The 13762-nt window shown below is 33.6% G+C and overlaps 2 protein-coding genes across 2 annotated transcripts in view; both read right to left on the bottom strand.

Moving 5' to 3' along the window:
• LOC129801064 (uncharacterized) overlaps window positions 1–11311 on the bottom strand; it is a 60957-nt gene extending 49646 nt beyond the window's left edge. Inside the window, exons 1-8 of the mRNA XM_055845822.1 lie at window positions 10868–11311; window positions 10443–10627; window positions 10191–10380; window positions 3828–3888; window positions 3704–3724; window positions 3408–3621; window positions 2995–3085; window positions 2702–2917 (exon numbers count right to left, since the gene is read on the bottom strand). Coding sequence (XP_055701797.1) covers window positions 2702–2917; window positions 2995–3085; window positions 3408–3621; window positions 3704–3724; window positions 3828–3888; window positions 10191–10380; window positions 10443–10627; window positions 10868–10958 — 1069 coding nt within the window. The 5' untranslated portion in view covers window positions 10959–11311. The remainder of the gene's footprint in view (window positions 1–2701; window positions 2918–2994; window positions 3086–3407; window positions 3622–3703; window positions 3725–3827; window positions 3889–10190; window positions 10381–10442; window positions 10628–10867) is intronic.
• A 297-nt stretch (window positions 11312–11608) lies between these two features.
• LOC129804786 (uncharacterized) lies at window positions 11609–12530 on the bottom strand. Its single transcript, XM_055852384.1, has 2 exons — window positions 11812–12530; window positions 11609–11744 (listed from the first exon to the last, which is right to left on the bottom strand). Exons 1-2 carry the CDS (start codon window positions 12528–12530, stop codon window positions 11630–11632), a joined length of 834 nt encoding a protein of 277 aa, XP_055708359.1. The 3' UTR covers window positions 11609–11629.
• Between the last annotated feature and the right edge of the window lie 1232 nt (window positions 12531–13762).

Below are 13762 nucleotides of genomic sequence, written 5' to 3'. Positions count from 1 at the left end.
TGAAAATTCTCACTAGTCAGGACACATTTTGCAACAAATTTGCTCAATTTTAAATAGTGCCGCGAGATTTTTGATTGTGAATGACTCCGGAAAATGTGTTATAGTACTTAAAATGTCTTATAAGTCACTTATCTGTTATTCAGAAGGATCCCCAAAGCCAGAAAAAAGATTTGTAGGCAAAGGGCTCATGCAGCGACTCTCAAACTGAAATTTCTTAACATAACAATTTCCTTCGAATGGCTTTGGAGGAACTTAATTAATTACTCGTACTCCCGATACTTAAGCTTCACTTCATGCAAGTTTATCACTAAAACACTGTACTTATCTTATATTTTCGCCACAAATAATATTACGATTAAATAAATTTAATAGGAACAATTTTCTTCAAAAGACTACTTGTTTAACTGCAATAAATTTGAAATTAATGAGCAATTTTAACACTTTAATTTGCTGAATTCAAATTTATTTGAGCAACCACATTATTACAAAGTATTAGTTTTTATTTATAAATAAGTGAAGATCTATCAATTCAATGGGTTTTTAGTGCAAAATAACGCATAGGAACAATTCATATGAAAATTAAATTGAATTTATAAATTGAAAAAATCCTAATGTGATAGCACGGTGACACCCGGACTTTTCTGACCCGAGCTATAGAGGATCTAAAAAAAACTCTTAGTCATAATTCCCCTTCCAATTATCAGAATTCAATAATTCATGGCCTGCAGGGCGATAATGAAAGATATCGAGAAATGCAACTACCCATTCTAACATCGGACATGGTACACCAAAAAACCTGGGAACCGAAGTTCCATAACTAGAAAAATCTCTGAAATCCTAAGGCACTGAATCCCATGTCTTAAAATTCCGGAACTCCAAATCCGAAAATCGAAAATTTCGGATTTCAGGTTTGAAGTATTTCAGAATCCCGAAATTCCAAGACCCCTTTTCTACAGGGATTAATCCATATGGTTCTGGTCCTGGTCAATATCCTGAACACCAAGATCCCAAAGGCCAAAATCATGTAAGTCAAAATCTCGAAAGCCAAATTCTTAAAAGTCAAATTCCCGAGGGATCGATTCCGAAAGTCAAAATCTAGAAAGCCAGAATCCTGAAAGAGCCAAAATCCTAAAATCCAAAATCCTGAAACCAAAATCCTAAAAAGCAAAATCCCGATAGCCAAAGTCCTTAATTCCAAAGGGGACAAGATTTTGAAAACTAAAATATGAAAAACCAAAATCCCGAAAGGGCCAAAATCCCACTTATTAGTTAATAATATTATTAGCCCCATAACATTACTTTAATAATATTAAAATAATATTTACCGTAATCCCAAAAGCCAAAATTCCAAAACCCAAAATCTCGAAAGTCAAAATTCCGAAAACCAAAATCGTGAAATCCAAAATCCTAAAGTCAAATTCCCGAAAAAGCCAAGATCAAAAAAAATAATAAAAAAAATCTGGGCAGCCAAAATCCCGAAAGGGCTAAAATACCGGAAATCAAAATCCTGAAAAGTTAAATTCCCGAAAGGGCCAAAATCTGGTACTATTTGACCGAATTTGATGACCTAGAACGTTAATGGAAAGTCTAACAAAATACAACAGCTTTTTAGAATATTTAAACTTTCTTGGACCAACGCAAGTGGGGCCTGAGTCACTAAAAGTTATTTCTAAAGCATATAACCTCAATTATCTCGACTCCCTCCCAGTCAACCGATTTTGATGATTCCTTCGTCGTATTTTCAGAAGACATTTGTGTCTGTATTTCGTAAGAAACTTTAAGAAATGACTGGAACTTGATTAGAAGTGACTCAGAAAAAAAAATAACTCAAACGTTTAAAACAAAAGAGGCCAACTCTTGAATGAGAATAGTGGGAAGTGGGGCACCTTTGACATTGAGATTTTTCACCTATTTTTAAATAAAATTGAGCCTTATCGTGATATAATTTAGCTTCTCAATCTGTTTTTGCAGCTAAATTATATCACGATAAGGCTCAATTTTATTTTAAAAATAGGTGAAAAATCTCAATTTCAAAGGTGCCCCACTTCCCTCTACCACACTTTCACTGCTCGAACTTTTTCAACCCTCAAAATTTCCACCTACCAGAGACTACCTTTTCTCAACAAATTTCCCCTTTCAGACGATTTCTGAAAATTTCGTCACGATTTTTATGCGTCTGTGCCTCAGGCTACCACCAACTCTAGAGGTCAAACGGTTAGAGATAAACACTTTTGAGATCTTCGGACCCAGGGATCGTTAACATGCTTATTTTTTCAATTCAAACAAAAGCTTTTACATTTTTGAACGTGTTTTAGAGATTATCTTAGCGGACATTTCGTTCTTTTTCTAAAATACCGTTGAATCATTTCTAATAACGGTTTTTCAAGGTCAAAGGGTAAAAAGGTTCTAGAGACCACATTTACCAACCGAATGAGGTAAGTTTTGGCTCGTTGGAAAGGTCTTGGAATTTCTGATACTTCTGAATCGGTTCCAACCGGTTCTGAACCGGTAATGAACCGATAACTAATTTTAACCTGAAAATCAATTAAATTACTGCTAAACTATTTTGGGCGATCTTTTGAGTCATTCAATCGGTTAAATATATCGGTTGTGAATCAGTAAATGGTAAATGATTAACTGTAAGTTGAGAAAATGCCATTATTTCTGCAACAACCTTTTTTGTATTAATAAAAATACTTACGAGATCCCTCAAACTGCTGATTTGATCCAAAAGCTGCAGTGAATGAGGAGAGATTCTGAAGACTTGTCCCACTGTCAGACTTTGTTGATTGTGACTTTGACTCTGGTTTCATGCACAAATTCAGAGGACCATCTGAATCTTGTTCAACATTGTGATGCTTATCCTCAAGATTTAGTGGTTCAGTTTGATAAATTGGAAGTTCATCTTTTAGTGTTGCTGTCAAAGCAAAACAAAAATTACCCAAATTTATAGGAAAAAAAAGAAACTAAAATTTCTCCTGCAATTTATCTCACCTTTCGACTGAATTGTTTGGGTCACTGTTGGTGGCAACTTAATCACCTCCACTTGATCATTTTGCTTGGTAAATTTGTTATAATCATAGTCCTATTTTTGTCATTGATCCACAGTACAACAAAAGAAGAAAAAAAAAACAAGAAGAAAAAGGCAAGATTAGCGCAAATAAATCCATTTTTTTGGGAGTGAGGCAAAATATTAAAAAGAAAAAATATTAATATTTCATTTTGTTAGTTTCGGTCTCAAAAGCAATCCCAAAAAGTCGTAAGCATGGAAATTAATTGGATAAATTAACGTGACACGTGAATTAGTTCTTTTCTTGCTGTTTCTTTCTATTTATAGATTACAGGTAAAGATGGCAAGAGAGAATAAAAAGGGAAAGTGTGGAGGAGTTTAGTGGAATTGGACTCACCAAGCGTGGACGTTTGGCTGCATCATAAGCAATCCCCGTTGGGGTTTCTTGATCATCTTGAACACCACCTAATAAGGGATTTGGATCAAGTGAAATGGTCTTCTTACGACCTCTTTTTGTTGTACCTGGCACTTTTGGTCCACCCTTTGACGATGTATACTTTATTATTTCCGTGTCCGGAGGCAGTCGAACGCCCAATAAGGACGAGGAGTCACTAAAAATTGCCCCGTAAATACATTTATTTTAAAAAAATTATTCCCTTTTAATAATTTAACATGAATAGAAACTATAAATACCTCTCATCAGAAGGTGTAGACCTAAATGTTGGAGATTCATTTGCAAAAGAAAAAAAAAACAAATAAAAAATAGTTAATTGAAATAAATCCAATAAGAGTGAAATTACGCGATAAAATTAATTACCCGGTCATTTCTTGCATGTAGCCTTTGAATAGACGAGATTTTGAGGCAAGAGATGCGAGATCTAGGAATAAAAGGAAATATTTCAAAAACTGAAAAAAAAATCCCTAAGAAATTCACCTAAAATCAATAAAATTTACAACTTCTCAGAATAATACACTTTATTTACTCATTGATAATGGAGATTTTTCGTCCAGAAATAGATAAGACGAAAAGCAATAGCAGGAATATCAATTCAATTGAAAGAATATTAGTCAACAGTGTTTTGTTTTGGTATTTTTTCTACCTTGCTAATTTTTAAGTCAAGTTTCAAGAATTAAAATACTAAAATAGTCGTGTACTTCTATGACTATTCAATGGTTTAATCCAACATTAATCTGTTATTTCCGAATATGCGTGTGCTTAATTTTTCCATCCCGGAAGAGCAAGAGCAACATCGTAATCTTTCAAATTTCTCCCATTTTGGCTTCAAAATTTGAACGCCCACGATGTGAGATTCGTCCAAAAGCAACAAATCTGTACTGCAACTCACAAGCATTATCAGAGAATTTTTTTGGATGTATGGTATTGACCATGGCTAAATTTCTGTTTATATCTTCGCGGAATTGATTAGACATTAAACAACAATCAAATTTAATTTTTAATTCAAAGAGCTTTCCTTCGTAATTTTGATATTCAATTTTAGGTGAGTATAGTGCATATGCAGACCATATAACCCTATAACCCAAAATCCGATTTTGGGACAATTTAATTTCAATCCAATGCGGCGCTATAAATAGACCCATTGATCATTTTCCTTTTTACATGAAAACCCATTTAATTTGTGAGCATAATCGAATGTTTTTTCAAAGTCAATACCTGTGGGTCGGTAGGGTATACTAATGGCAAATATATAAGATTCTAAAATACACTAAAAAAAAAGATATTTTGTTATTTTGTAAAATTGTTCGTAAATGTTTCTGAATTCCTATTGGAGAATTACAAATAAGGTAAGAGAAATATATATCGACCATGCACCTTGTATCGGCCAGCTTGCAGAAGATATCGACCACCAAGATAAAATGAATATTTAAAAATTACTAACTACGTTTTGCCAATTATCTAATGCAAAATATAATTGCGTTTGCTCATATGTAATTTTCTGTATAAAGTTTTTCGTCGAATTTTAAAGAAAATATAATTATTCAACTAATTTATTGAATCACTGTATCGGAGTCATAATCAAAACTCAGCCATTTCTTAAATTCTTAAAATTTTATACTAGAAATTCAGTGACACAAAATAAGGAATTATACCTTATTTAACCCTCTAACGGTCTTTTCTTTAATATGCGAAAAAAAAGTTCTAAAACAATGTTTTCTAGGATAATTATGATCCAATAAAGTCGAAAAAACTATCCATTCTTCATTATCTCTTTTAGTTTAGGCGCTAGGTGAGAAAATATAAAAAATTTTTAAAACTCTTTTTACTTCTAAAATTCACATTTTCAGTTTTTTCAATTTTTTTAAAATAAAATATACAAAGTAGAATGACATATCTTTCAGTAAAAAATAAATTTATTTTAGTCAGATAACTTTAAATCGGTTTTTTTTATAGAAATTGGAAATGAGTTTTTTTGCACTAATATTTTTTTGTTGCTTTTTCTCTGACCTGTCACACAAAACTGGGAATAGCAACAAAACGAAGAGTCAAAATGAGTTCAATCTTTCAAGAGATGTTTATAAGACTATTACCGAGGACACTATAGCACTTTTAAATAAATAAAACCTTTATTGTCGCTGTAAATGTGATTTTTGTGAAGACCGCCTGGAGGCGGTCTTACCCGTTAGAGGGTTACATGGGTTAAATGATTTACGAATCAGCCTGAATGAAAAAAAGACTACTCAATTATTCCACTCTAAGTATCAGAACACTTTTTAATTATCTCGCTATGCATAATCAGAATTAATTTATTAATTGAGAAGAAGTACGTTTTGTTCCAAGTAGGGTAAATTAAGCTAATTCAAAACCTGCTCCAAATGGAAATTTTTCGCTACTCCAAATGGAAACGTCACTAATTTCATGATAAGTACTGTACTAAATTACTATATTTATATATTTTCTATATCACAGTTTCATTATTTAGTTCATTTTGCTCAAAATAAAGCGAAAATCCATTAATATTCACAAATTTTAATTTGTTAATTTCTCAGAAAAATTAAAAGTGTACCTTTTCACCATCGATTTTTTTATCGATCGACCATGTTTTAAATGAAAAACACAATTGGGTGATTGTTGTTTATTAGTTTGTTTAACATTTATGTCATATTTGTGGATAATTATAGTTAAATTAAGTGCTAATCTTTATTGTTAACCCTTTAACGACGAGACACTTTTTACGGACTGAAAATCCACAATAAAAATTAAATTGAGAAACATAATCAATGATAAGCCTTACATCTAACCTTGGAAAGTCCAACAGAGTCTGATTCGGTGTATTTTGTGCTTCTATGAACGGTAGGGACAAAAATAGCCCAAAAATTTGAGTAATTTTTCTGACAATACCAATGAATAATATTTTTCGCTTTAATGAAAAATATTATGTATGGGTATTGTAGTTTTTATTGCCAAAATGGTTTTGGTTAAAAAAATTGGATATATAAAAAATAAATAAAATCAATTATGAATTTGAGAATTTAAAAAATCGCCATTTTTGAGCTTAAATATTTACTACATAGCAAATAGCTAGAGACTTGCAAAAAATATTCTAGATTCCTTCAACCTTCTACTTTACAATTATGTACAGACATAAGAAAAAAATAACTTTAGGTAGTCAGAAAAAAATTATTTTCTTTATGGGACACCGGTGTTCCAATCGTCCTTAAAGGGTTAACGGTACGTGAAGTTTTCAAATGAAATAATTACCTGTTTCGTGAACAAAAAGGGTTTTTCTGAAGTGTATGCAAATGCTTCAACAGGAAACCCCGGAAATATGATTTTTTTGGAGAGATATTCTTATTGTTTTAGATGGGAAAGGAGAAAAGACCAGGAATAAGAACAAATCCTGCACTCAGGAGCAACTCAACAAAGTTTTGGAAGCCTTTTGTCACGGTTTCACTTGCCCTGTTTGTCTCCAATTAGAAACTTTCCCTTGTCTCCATTTGGATTAAATTGTTTCCAATAGAAACATTTAACGCTCGAGTATTTTTCTTGGATTTAAGAAGTTTTCAAATTATATTTAAAGAATTTTCACTAAACAGTAAAATTCTAGAAGAGTCAAGGTCAAGGAGCAAATTTATGTAATTCTCTTCAGAAAAAAATTGAACCTAAAGTGTTATATCTTCTGTCAAAGTTAAAGCGTCTGGAAATGGATTTGAATTAGGACATTTACCCTACATGAAATTTTCCTGATATAACAGGTGTGCCGAAGGCATAGCAACTGAATTTTCAAAATTTTTAAATGAAAATTTCAGAAATTAAAAATCTCACCTAATACAGATTAAGGCTGCTATTCTGCCATCTTTATAATTTTGTAAGATTTTGCGGAATTTGGAATTCTTGTTAGAGTTAATCCAAGGTTGAGCAATTCTGCCGCCAAGAAATTTTATAGCAAAAATCGAACAAGATATAAAAAGTTTGGAGACTTGTCGTGCAGCGTCATCTGCGAAATTATTTGACTGTGTGTTTGCAGTGGTTTGTTATTTTTTACGAAAAAAGAATTAAAATATCTTTAAAGGTAATTTTATTCAATTCAACCTTGACAAAACTTTCACTTTACAAAATTTAAAAGGACCTCTAAATTTTTCTTGGATCGTACAAGAAAATGTATGGAACTGTCAAAGAATTTTCGGATGAATTGAAAAATTCTTGGATGTAAAATATGCCCGTCAAATCATTATTCTACCTGCCGATTTTACTCTGAGTTTTTTGAATTTTAACGGTATATTCCAGTGTATTCAGAGAAAATCTGTAGATTTTCTGCTGAATTTCTGCCGAGAAAATCGGCATAGTGTCCATTACTTCACAAAAATATTGTTGATTTATGTAGAAACTGTAGGAGTTATAAAGAAAATGGTATGCTCTGCTTAACTCTTTCGTCTCCTTTGGGACTCTGGGTACCCATGGAAAAAATAATTTTTTTAGACTATTTAGAATCGATAAAATTCCGATTCTTGTGGATGATTACAAACTATAAGGATGTCCAAATCTAGGATATTTTTTTGCAGGATCCCAATTAACTCCTGAGCTAAGATATTCTTGGTCAAAAATCGTGAATTTTCGATTTTCTGCTTCCTTGCACATATTGTGACTTTTTTCATATTTCTAGACCCGAATAAGGAAAAACCTCTCGGGGCCAATAAGTATGATAACTATCAATTACAAATTACATAAATTCGAAAAACAATTTTTTCATAAATTTTCAAAAAACTTGTTCAAAGTTGATGGGTACTCTCGTCCCCAAAAATCTAGAGGTCAAATGTAAGGTTATCCCGCCAATGCCCGCCATTTGCTTTTTGACACCAACCTTGTAAGAAAATTCAAGCGGGAGCGAAATTTTTGCCAATATGGCCGATAATTTTGACATTTGGCAGCGAAAAAGATTGCTTTCGGGGAAGTTTTTCCTATTCTTCCAGATTTTGGTGAATTCTGATTGTCCAGGAAGTGTTTTTTTGGCTCTTGAGAATGCTTAATGTGTCTGCAATAACATCCTGTTGAGAGAAATGTGTGTTAAAGTGTTATTCTGTGAAATATTTTGAGGAATCTGTTGGCAAGCAGGAGCTGGGTGTCCTTTTCAGCACTTCCTGGACATCCCATAAGATACTGGTCAATAATTCTTCTTGTTTTAGTGATCAACATTGTAAAGAAGTCATTTGACATGCAAAAATAATTCACAAAATTGATATTATTGGTTTTTGGAAAATTGAAGTTTGTCCGAGTTTCTATTTTTTGCGTTCTTTAGGGGACGAGAGTTCCCATGAGTTTTCCAATTTCCCAGAGGCGGAGAAAATTCTTTCTCTACAAAAGTATCATATTTGACCACTAAGAGTTACAATAAAGTGAGTTTTACTGAATTTCGTTCGCTGTATATGTTGTGGTCCGGAAAGAGTTAACAAGCATTACCGATTAAACATTTTAAATAAGTAAAAAGATGCGAGCAAAAATACTAATTTTTTAAAAATCGCCCATGGAATGATACAAAAACACGAAATTTAGGTCGATACTCTGCTTAAAGTTTTCACTTCACTTTTCTCTACTTGTAACACGGCGTCGCAGAATTCTTTATTTTATATAAACACCGTGATATCACAAAAAATAACTCTATTGAATTTTGCAAACTTCAGTGAAAAATTTTTCCATCTCTTCTGACACATCTTGTCTGGAAAGTCTGGAATGTAGAAAAAATCTACAGAAAATCGGCAGAATATCTACAGAAATTCGTCAGAGATTCGTCAGAAAATCTGCCGAAATATTCTGACGAATTTTGTCCCAAGCCCAAATAAAATTCGTAAGAATATCTACAGAATTTATCTGCAGATATTCTGTAGAGGTGTAGATTTTTTCTACAGAAATCTTAAAGATATCTGCAGATATTATTTGACGGGTGGTAATTTGAAAATTTTGTTGGAGACTTTATAACAAGGTCTAAAATATTTGGAGTACTAATATTTTAGAACTTTATATTTTTTCTGTGAGAATACCAAATTTCTTGGATCTTGCTCAGTTACAAAATTATAAAAATGGCAGAATAGCAGCCTAAGTCTATAAGTTCTACTTTTATATTCTTAAAGTGCGTAAGAGCTAAACAAAATTTTTAATATGCAAAAATATTCGAGAAAATAATATAGTGTATTAGGCTTTGTGATCCAGGTAACCTCGTAATATATTTTCAATTTTTTAATTTGCTACATTTATTTAGCCATATTATCAAGAAATTATAATTATTGTTAAAAAATATATTTTAAAATCTTAAATCCCAATTAGATAAGGCAGAACGTCAATTGATAATTTGGATTTTATTTCTGAAATATTCCTGCTGATCGAAATAACCCCGATATTCCCTAATTGGATTTATCGTACAATTGATAAACTTTTAATCTAATTAGATTCTTTTTAGGATTTTAACCTAATTTGAACATCTTTTTGACTTCCGTTTTATTGATTTTCTTCCAAAAATTAAGTAATTATAAATAAGGTAAAGAAACATGCAATCTTCCCTTGAGTTGAGTATCAGTATTTTCAAACTCATAACAAAATATCTGCTTTAATTTAAAGCTATTTAAAGGAACATTTCCCTTCTGCAGCCCACATAATCTTTAATTTGTCTCAGTCAAATATTAAATTAAATGTTTCATTGTGGTTAGTTATCGTACAGTAAATGGTACTCACCAAAATTTCCTGGATGGTATCCGAGTTGTGATGAATTGGTGATGATCGGTTGAGATTCACTGGCTTTCCTGGCTGCTTCCTCATATGCCGACGTCGATGGAGCTGTTGTGCTGACTGTATCATTCCTCTCGCCACTCGTCGGAACATTCATCCCATAGCTCTTGGCCAGGATGGCTGAGATATCTCCCAGCTTTGAGGAAACCGACACAGATTTAAACATTGTATTTCCAAGGGAAAAGGAGACAAACTCACCCTGTAGGCATCCGCCATGGCATTCTTTTGCTGCTCACTGAGATCCCCAGTGAGCCCCATTGCTGCCGGATTGAGCATGGCAGCGAGATCTGCTCGGCCAAAGGGCATCTGGGCAGCAAGATTGGGAGTTGTATGGAGGCGTGTAAAGTACTCCTGTGCCGCCAGCTGGGCCATTGACCACCAATCTGTGGCACAAAAGAAACAACCAAAAAAAGATGACTAAAGATTTTTCTCCAGGAAATGTTTAATTACCCAGCTTTCTATCGCGTAATTAATTATTATTTGTTTTAATAAAATTTTGTGGAAATTGAATCTTGCGAAAAGATAGAGATTGAGGAAGTTGCATCAAATCTGCTAGTGTTTGGTGTATAAATAAATCTGTATAAATACTCAATCCGCGTAATAAAAGCATCATTCTTTCTTACCAAAAATTGATTGAGCATCTCCGAGACGATTGAGCTGGTCCAAGTCATTCTTTCGCTCTTTCTCTTTCGATTTTGAGTGATTAGAACTCATTTTCACCCACAAATTTCACCCTCACCACACACCAAGCCGATCAGGGAGTCCACTTGGGTCACAAGTAGCCCCCGAGGGGCACAAAAGAGCCGGAAAATGCGGAAAAAGACCCGTGTGAAAAAAAATCAATCTATATCTATATGTACACAAATGACACTCGGCGAGACGCCCTCTCAAACAATTCCACTTTTTGCACAGAAATTCACACACTAACCCGGAAGTAGCACACAAGTGGGGTGCTAGGGGTCACAGTGGAGCACCTCGAGTACACACCGGTTGAGTTTTTCACCAATTTCCCACGGATTTTCGCGAAAATACCACCAAGTGACACACTCGATGTGTGCAAAAACAAAACATATGAAATGTCACTGCAGGGCTGTACAATTTCCAGCCGCTGCGAGTCGCTCGCATCGGGCAAGGAATTTTGTCCAGTGGCGCCAGCAAGTAGGCAAATCTCCACCAAATTTAAATAAAAATCGTTGGCTCTTGCATCTTGCTTGTCTGGTTCTTCGGGTTCGTTCTTCTGCTTCACAGGAACGGAGAACAAACGGAGCTCTTGATTTAATTTAGAAAAATCTTTTTTTCATTGAATTTTTATTTCAAATTAGCTCAATTAGCTTCTTTTTCTTTGAAAGCTTTGAAACGTTCACAAAAGCTAAAATTAAAAAATACTAATCACTATAATCGCTGTAAAAGTAATCACTATAATCAGATTCAGAGGATTCAGAAGGATACGGAGCTTCAAAAAGTATAGTCAATATCTTTGGACATTTTTCCTTGATTTCCCTAGAAAATCGTTGAAAAAAAAATTAGTCTTTTCATATCCTCATCCTAAAATCTATAAAGATCGTACTTGAGCTTAGCCTTGTTCACTCCTCCCTCCACATGCTGGATGTTTAAGGTCTTCACTTTCGGACAACCATTTCCGATTGTAGTTAGTAATGTGGCATTTAGACGTGTTATACATATACCTTTTAGATCAATGTATTCCAAATGAGGCTGCTTCTTGAAAAAGTCCGGGAAATCATCGTCAGAGGGTAAAATTGACCAACTAAAGTCCACTTCGCGAAGTTGATTGTTATGCTCAGCTAATTTACACAGGAAGTCTCCGTGGAAATCATAGCCATGTAAGGACAATTGTTTGAGTTTCTTGCAATGGGTCGCAAGCGGAAGAACCAATTCAGTGCTTAAGGTTTTGTAAGAAAAAGATGAGAAGGACTCCAGTTGAGGATTATTGATTAGAAGTTCAGAGATGAAATCCTTCAGCCAATTCATTTTCAATCTCCACCAATTGATCGATAAGCCCAATTCAATTGTCTTCAAACGTCGACAGTTCTGAAGAATCCAGGACAGAACGTCCCCTGATGGTGGCTTTCTCTCGCAGCATGGAAAATCAAAAGGAACGCGAAGGAATGATTTTGCTGCTGCCATTGAGTCCGCTATGATTTCGCAGTCTTTTGAACACATCCGGAGATTGTAAATGTCCTTCAATCTCAGATACTGCCCTACATTATCTACAAGAATATCTTCTATTGGGATATCAAACAGTGTCTTAGGATTTGCACTAGCCATGCTCCAAGATTTTTTAACTCGCAACACTCAAAAGAAAATGCTTAAGCGGATTTAACCTCACAAGTCGAATAGGCCTTTAAGATTTTATGGTTGTCATCAGGCAACACTTACAGGGCAGGCTACCCAGGAACCACTATATTTATTTAATAATTTTTAATGAAACTACGGAAATTTGCTTATTTCCGTGCAAAATTACGTGAAAAATATCAACACAAAAGGCACCGTCCGCCATCTTCTATTTCACAACTGAACCATCTTGGTGCTCTTCGAGCAAAGCAAGCACCTTTTCAAGACATTTTCCCGAGGATTTTTCACGAACAATTCAAAAAATTAATAGTCACAATGCTTCCAAAATTCATCAATTTTCTATTCCAATTCATAAATCACCGATATTCCACATAATTTTCATAATTTTCTTCGAATTATGAAATGTTGCAAAAGTCGCTGGGTGACCCATATTTAGCTTATTTTTACTATCAAATCACGTCTTTTATTAACCAATTCTATGTCGTAAAACTAATGCTAAAAGCTGTTTTCTTTATGTTAGCATCAATTTTCATTGAAATTTCATTAATTAAACTTCACAAATCGACTTTAACCCTTTAAGGACGATTGGAACACCGGTGTCCCATAAAGAAAATCATTTTTCCTGACTACATAAGGTTTTTTTCCTTATGTTTGTACATAATTGTAAAGTAGAAGATAGAAGGAATCTAGAATATTTTTTGCAAGTCTCTAGCCACTTGCTATAGTAAATATTTAAGCTCAAAAATGGCGAATTTTTAAATTCTCAAATTCATAATTGAGTTTATTTATTTTTTATACTTCCAATTTTTTTTAAGCAAAACCCTTTTGGCGATAAAAACTACAATACTCATACGTAATATTTTTCATTAAAGCGAAAAATATTATTCATTGGGTATTCAAATATTACTTAAATTTTTGGGCTATTTTTGTCCCTATCGTTCATAGAAGCACAAAATACACCGAATCAGACTCTGTTGGACTTTCCAAGGTTAGATGTAAGACTTATCATTGATTATGTTTCCCAGTTTAATTTTTATTGCGGATTTTCTGTCCGTAAAATGTGTCTCGTCTCTCGTCTCAGATCTTAACTCTTTCGTTTCCTTTGGGACACTGGGTACCCATGGAAGCAACAATTTTTTTTAGACTATCTAGAATCGATAAAAAACCGATTCTTCTGGATAAGTACAAACCATAAGGATGTCCAA

This window comes from Phlebotomus papatasi, chromosome 2, assembly GCF_024763615.1.
Source record: "Phlebotomus papatasi isolate M1 chromosome 2, Ppap_2.1, whole genome shotgun sequence".
Classification (NCBI taxonomy): domain Eukaryota; kingdom Metazoa; phylum Arthropoda; class Insecta; order Diptera; family Psychodidae; genus Phlebotomus; species Phlebotomus papatasi.
The sequence above is the reverse complement of the archived record's forward strand: the minus strand, read 5'-3'. Positions and strand labels throughout refer to the sequence as shown.